Source organism: Pleurodeles waltl, chromosome 5 (assembly GCF_031143425.1).
Source record: "Pleurodeles waltl isolate 20211129_DDA chromosome 5, aPleWal1.hap1.20221129, whole genome shotgun sequence".
NCBI classification, from domain to species: Eukaryota; Metazoa; Chordata; class Amphibia; order Caudata; family Salamandridae; genus Pleurodeles; species Pleurodeles waltl.
In genome coordinates this window covers 1,817,028,118-1,817,033,730 of record NC_090444.1, presented here as the reverse complement: position 1 = coordinate 1,817,033,730, position 5,613 = coordinate 1,817,028,118, and the positions used below count along the sequence as shown (strand labels likewise).

The window sequence follows — 5,613 nt, the reverse complement described above, 5'->3', positions numbered from 1 at the left end:
TATGCAGCATGTGTGTATCGTTAGTGCTGTCTGGCTCCTATTGCTGTTTACTTAGGCTTATGTATGTGTCAGTTATGGACATTCGGCATTTGAGTGTACTGGTACCTTTGTCTTATTTCTAGGAGTAATTGCAGATGTCACCCTCACCCCCTAATTTAGGTATGTATGTTCCAGGGTGGGGTTTCTGCCATTTGGTACTATAGCTGCACAGAGATGAGAGGTGTTATTGTCAACTGTGTTTGCAGTTAAGTTACAGTTGTTGTATTTGCTACTGCATTACAGATAGGGACCTAGTTGATGTAGAATAGATTTTGCAATACAAGTGCCTGGAAGTGGATTTGAGGTAGTGTCCTTCCCACCTGTCACTGCTTTCCCTTGGCTCTCTTGTTGTAATTACAGGATGTCCCCGTGGGACTGTTGTGGTTGCTGTATTTTGTCGTGCCCCAGCTTCGGTCAGTACTGGGCATGCCCCCCTGCCGTGCCCCTTTCCCCATGCCACTTCATATATGTGCTGACTTACATGCATTGTGTAGTAGGTATCCCCCCCCTGCTTACAGTCCCCATTATTGTATTATGATTCCCCATGCGACTTACCCTGCATGTGCGTAGTGTCGTGGTAGTCTGCGCTGTCCAGTCCTTGAATCCCTGTGACGATCTCCTCCGGGATGACGGCTGCGACCATCTCCTCCATGTGGTCCAGGGCCTCCTGTTGTGCTGGACTCCCCCCTCCAGTCTGCATTGCTGCCTTCCTGTTCCTGGCCATTTTCTCTTTGGTCCTACGTTTGCAGTCATGCCAGCGTTTCTTACACTCGGTGACTGTCCGGCGTTCTTCAGCCACACTGTTAATCTTGTCCACAATTTGTTTCCAGATGGCCTCTCTCCTACTGAGTGGCAATTTTGAGGAGATGAAAAGTTGGTGCTGGTGTTCCGTCACCTCTTTCACCAGGATTTCCTGCTCCTCTGCACTGAAGCGACACTCTTTTTAAAAAAAAAATGTCCTGGGTCCTGTATGCTTCCTCCTGGCTGGTTCCTGGTCTGCTCTCATCCTCCTCATCCTCCTGGGGTCTGTTGGGGCATCTAGGATCCATTCTGGGTCTCCTCTCCTGAAAGGGCAGTTTTCGCGCAAAAATGTGACGCTATTGCGTGAAAAAAACCGGCGTTTTCACGATTGCGCTGTCGTAAATCGACCCACAGTGATGTGCGTCGCATTTACGTTGGTTTCCTTTACGACAGACCGACGCTGTGTGCGTCACGAAATAATGACTCCCACCTGTTGGTTGCGCCGCCGTACGTCAAAGTATAAATTTGACGCCCGCATGGCGCATCCAAATGGCGTTAGACGGCGCAAATTTTTTTGACGCAAAATTGCATTAGCGCAATTTTGCGTCAAAAAGTATAAATATGGCCCTTTGTATTTCCGAAACCACGCAATGTCACACAATTCGACCTGCGCGGTTTAGTAAATGCCAAAAAGGTTTTTGCGCTGGGGCTGCACCACAAAAGTGATGCAACCCCAATAGAAAATTGTGTTAAATCTGACCCATCCAGTCTGTGCACTGGAGGGACTTCTGAGGCATAATCACTGCTGATCAATGACATGCTGAGCTGCTGTAAAAAAACACGATTAATAATCAGGCGAAGTCAAAGGACCTCTCTATTTTGCTGGTAATGACTGGGTTATAGCACCTAGTTAAAGATGTCTTCAAACGGGGTACAAACACACCCAGTCAGAGGATGAGCCTGGGGCATAATGTCCCGTTTGCGCACTATGGCCCGTATTTATACTTTTTTTGCGCCGCATTTGCGTCGTTTTTTGACGCAAAAACGGCGCAAACTTGCAAAATGCCATTCTATTTTGTAGGTTTGCGCCGTTTTGCGTCAAAAAGCGGCGCAAATGCGGCGCTAAAAAAAGTATAAATACGGGCATATACATTTTGGGTCCATTGAAACGGCCGAAGATTGGTACAAAAGCATGATTATATAACATAAGAAAAAACAAAACTGAGTGGTTCCCTCTGCCACGCTGTCTGCACCACTGATGCCAGATCCATTTGAACGTGAGCTGGGTGCTCAGATACCAATGCGGAGTGCATGACTAACTACAGGTGCCGAGGCTGGGAGGCACCCTCATTTTAGTGGATGCAACATCTTACACCCCTTGACTCCACATGACACTACAGAGTTGACCCCATTGCCCCAACCTAGTCCCCTATACCCTAGTCTCTTGTTCTTGCCTTATTCGCGAAGCCTCTTTTTTGTTTAGATGATGTCAAGAGGTGATAACAACAGAGAGTAAACATGGCTCTAAGAGTCCTTTCTGTTCCTGACCCTGAAGGGCAGGGCTAGGAAGGTGTCTGCCATGGGTACCAAACAGGAAGGCAGCTAGCCCCATCCGCTACTCCTGCCTACCAGTGATTCACGTCCAGTCTGCATCTCTGTGGTATTCCATTGATGACGACAGCCATGTGCCTATAATATGTGCGTGCTCCTGAAGTCTCTGCCGTGCTTCTGTATCTGTGCCATGCTCCTGAAGTCTCTGCTGTGCTTCTGTATCTGTGCCATGCTCCTGAAGTGTCTGCTGTTCTTCTGTATCTGTACCATGCTCCTGAAGTCTCTGCTGTGGTTTTGTATCTGTGCCATGCTTCTGAAGTCTCTGCTGTGCTTCTGTATCTGTTCCATGCTTCTGAAGTTTCTGCTGTACTTCTGTATCTGTTCCATGCTCCTGATGTCTCTGCTGTGCTTCTGTATCTGTACCATGATTCTGAAGTCTCTGTTGTGCTTCTGTATCTGTGCCATGCTCCTGAAGTCTCTGCTGTGCTTCTGTATCTGTACCATGGTTCTGAAGTCTCTGCTGTGCTTCTGTATCTGTACCATGGTCCCGAAGTCTCCGCCGTGCTTCTGTATCTGTGCCATGCTCCTGAAGTCTCTGCTGTGCTTCTGTATCTGTGCCATGCTCCTGAAGTCTCTGCTGTTCTTCTGTATCTGTACCATGCTCCTGAAGTCTCTGCCGTGCTTCTGTATCTGTGCCATGCTCCTGAAGTCTCTGCTGTGCTTCTGTATCTGTGCCATGCTCCTGAAGTGTCTGCTGTTCTTCTGTATCTGTACCATGCTCCTGAAGTCTCTGCTGTGGTTTTGTATCTGTGCCATGCTTCTGAAGTCTCTGCTGTGCTTCTGTATCTGTTCCATGCTTCTGAAGTTTCTGCTGTACTTCTGTATCTGTTCCATGCTCCTGATGTCTCTGCTGTGCTTCTGTATCTGTACCATGATTCTGAAGTCTCTGTTGTGCTTCTGTATCTGTGCCATGCTCCTGAAGTCTCTGCTGTGCTTCTGTATCTGTACCATGGTTCTGAAGTCTCTGCTGTGCTTCTGTATCTGTACCATGCTCCTGAAGTCTCTGCTGTGCTTTTGTATCTGTGCCATGCTTCTGAAGTCTCTGCTGTGCTTCTGTATCTGTGCCATGGTCCCGAAGTCTCTGCTGTGCTTCTGTATCTGTTCCATGCTCCAGAAGTCTCTGTTGTGCTTCTGTATCTGTACCATGCTTCTGAAGTCTCTGCTGTGCTTCTGTATCTGTGCCATGTTCCCGAAGTCTCTGCTGTGCTTCTGTATCTGTTCCATGCTCCAGAAGTCTCTGCTGTGCTTCTGTATCTGTACCATGCTTCTGAAGTCTCTGCTGTGCTTCTGTATCTGTGCCATGCTCTTGAAGTCTCTGTTGTGCTTCTGTATCTGTACCATGATTCTGAAGTCTCTGTTGTGCTTCTGTATCTGTGCCATGCTCCTGAAGTCTCTGCTGTGCTTCTGTATCTGTGCCATGCTCCTGAAGTGTCTGCTGTTCTTCTGTATCGGTACCATGCTCCTGAAGTCTCTGCCGTGCTTCTGTATCTGTGCCATGCTCCTGAAGTCTCTGCCGTGCTTCTGTATCTGTGCCATGCTCCTGAAGTCTCTGCTGTGCTTCTGTATCTGTGCCATGCTCCTGAAGTCTCTGCTGTGCTTCTGTATCTGTGCCATGCTCCTGAAGTGTCTGCTGTTCTTCTGTATCTGTACCATGTTCCTGAAGTCTCTGCTGTGGTTTTGTATCTGTGTCATGCTTCTGAAGTCTCTGCTGTGCTTCTGTATCTGTTCCATGCTTCTGAAGTTTCTGCTGTACTTCTGTATCTGTCCCATGCTCCTGATGTCTCTGCTGTGCTTCTGTATCTGTACCATGATTCTGAAGTCTCTGCTGTGCTTCTGTATCTGTGTCATGCTCCTGAAGTCTCTGCTGTGATTCTGTATCTGTGCCATGATTCTGAAGTCTCTGCTGTGCTTCTGTATCTGTACCATGCTTCTGAAGTCTCTGCTGTGCTTCTGTATCTGTGCCATGGTCCCGAAGTCTCTGCTGTGCTTCTGTATCTGTTCCATGCTCCAGAAGTCTCTGCTGTGCTTCTGTATCTGTGTCATGCTCCTGAAGTCTCTGCTGTGCTTTTGTATCTGTGCCATGCTTCTGAAGTCTCTGCTGTGCTTCTGTATCTGTGCCATGGTCCCGAAGTCTCTGCTGTGCCTCTGTATCTGTTCCATGCTCCAGAAGTCTCTGCTGTGCTTCTGTATCTGTTCCATGCTCCTGAAGTCTCTGCTGTGCTTCTGTATCTGTACCATGCTTCTGAAGTCTCTGCTGTGCTTCTGTATCTGTGCCATGCTCCCGAAGTCTCTGCTGTGCTTCTGTATCTGTGCCATGCTCCCGAAGTCTCTGCTGTGCTTCTGTATCTGTGCCATGCTCTTGAAGTCTCTGTTGTGCTTCTGTATCTGTTCCATGCTCCTTAAGTCTCTGCTGTGCTTCTGTATCTGTACTGTGCTCCTGAAGTCTCTGTTGTGCTTCAGTATCTGTACCATGCTCTTGCAGTCTCTGCCATGCTCCTGCTGCCCGTGCCATGCCCAAGGAGTCTCTGCTGTTCCCTTCTACTGTGTGCCATGCCCCAGCCATCCCTTGTAGTCTACATCATGCTCCTGAAGTGCCAACTGTGCTCCAGCAGCACATGCCACTTGCTTCTGTTGTGTCTGAAGTTTACATGTGTACAAGGGTTCTCTTTACCTCAGAGATGTATGTCAAACATTTGTGAATACATTCCACTTTTGTGGATCGCGTGCAGTATGCATGAGTAGATTAGAACTGCATTACAGATTTTATGCTGGTCCTAGTTTGGCCCATGCCTAGAATAGCTTTGCAGGAGAGCCACCTTGGCTCTTGCCAGTCAGTACTTTCTCTTTCGCATAGTAAAAGTTTAAACTATAAATACCCTCCCTTCATCCCAGCTGGCAGAAATCTAGATTACACCAAATATTTTTATTGGCTAGCACAGTAGTTCCCAGCACTCCTTTAACATCTGTTGCTCCTTCCTTCAAGGTAATTTACGCAGCCCCATGCAGGGTAAATAATTCCTAATCAAGGTCTAAAGAAGCTCTTAATAATCCTATCACCACCCAGCACATTGTAGAATGTAGCGCTTAGGATCCTACTGGCTTCACACCACTGAGCTTCCATCAGCTCCCTTCTCTTCCTCTCCTCACCCTTGTCTGAGAAGCTGTAGCTCAGCCCCCCCCTCATTGAAAGCCCCCATTAGGAATGATGGCCGTCACAGGGAT

At 47.9% G+C, this 5,613-nt stretch overlaps 1 protein-coding gene across 1 annotated transcript; it reads right to left on the bottom strand.

The window, feature by feature from the left end:
* Nucleotides 1-2,416: 2,416 nt before the first annotated feature.
* LOC138297159 (trichohyalin-like) lies at nucleotides 2,417-4,954 on the bottom strand. Its single transcript, XM_069236650.1, has one exon. It carries the CDS (start codon nucleotides 4,952-4,954, stop codon nucleotides 2,417-2,419), a length of 2,538 nt encoding a protein of 845 aa, XP_069092751.1.
* Nucleotides 4,955-5,613: the final 659 nt, after the last annotated feature.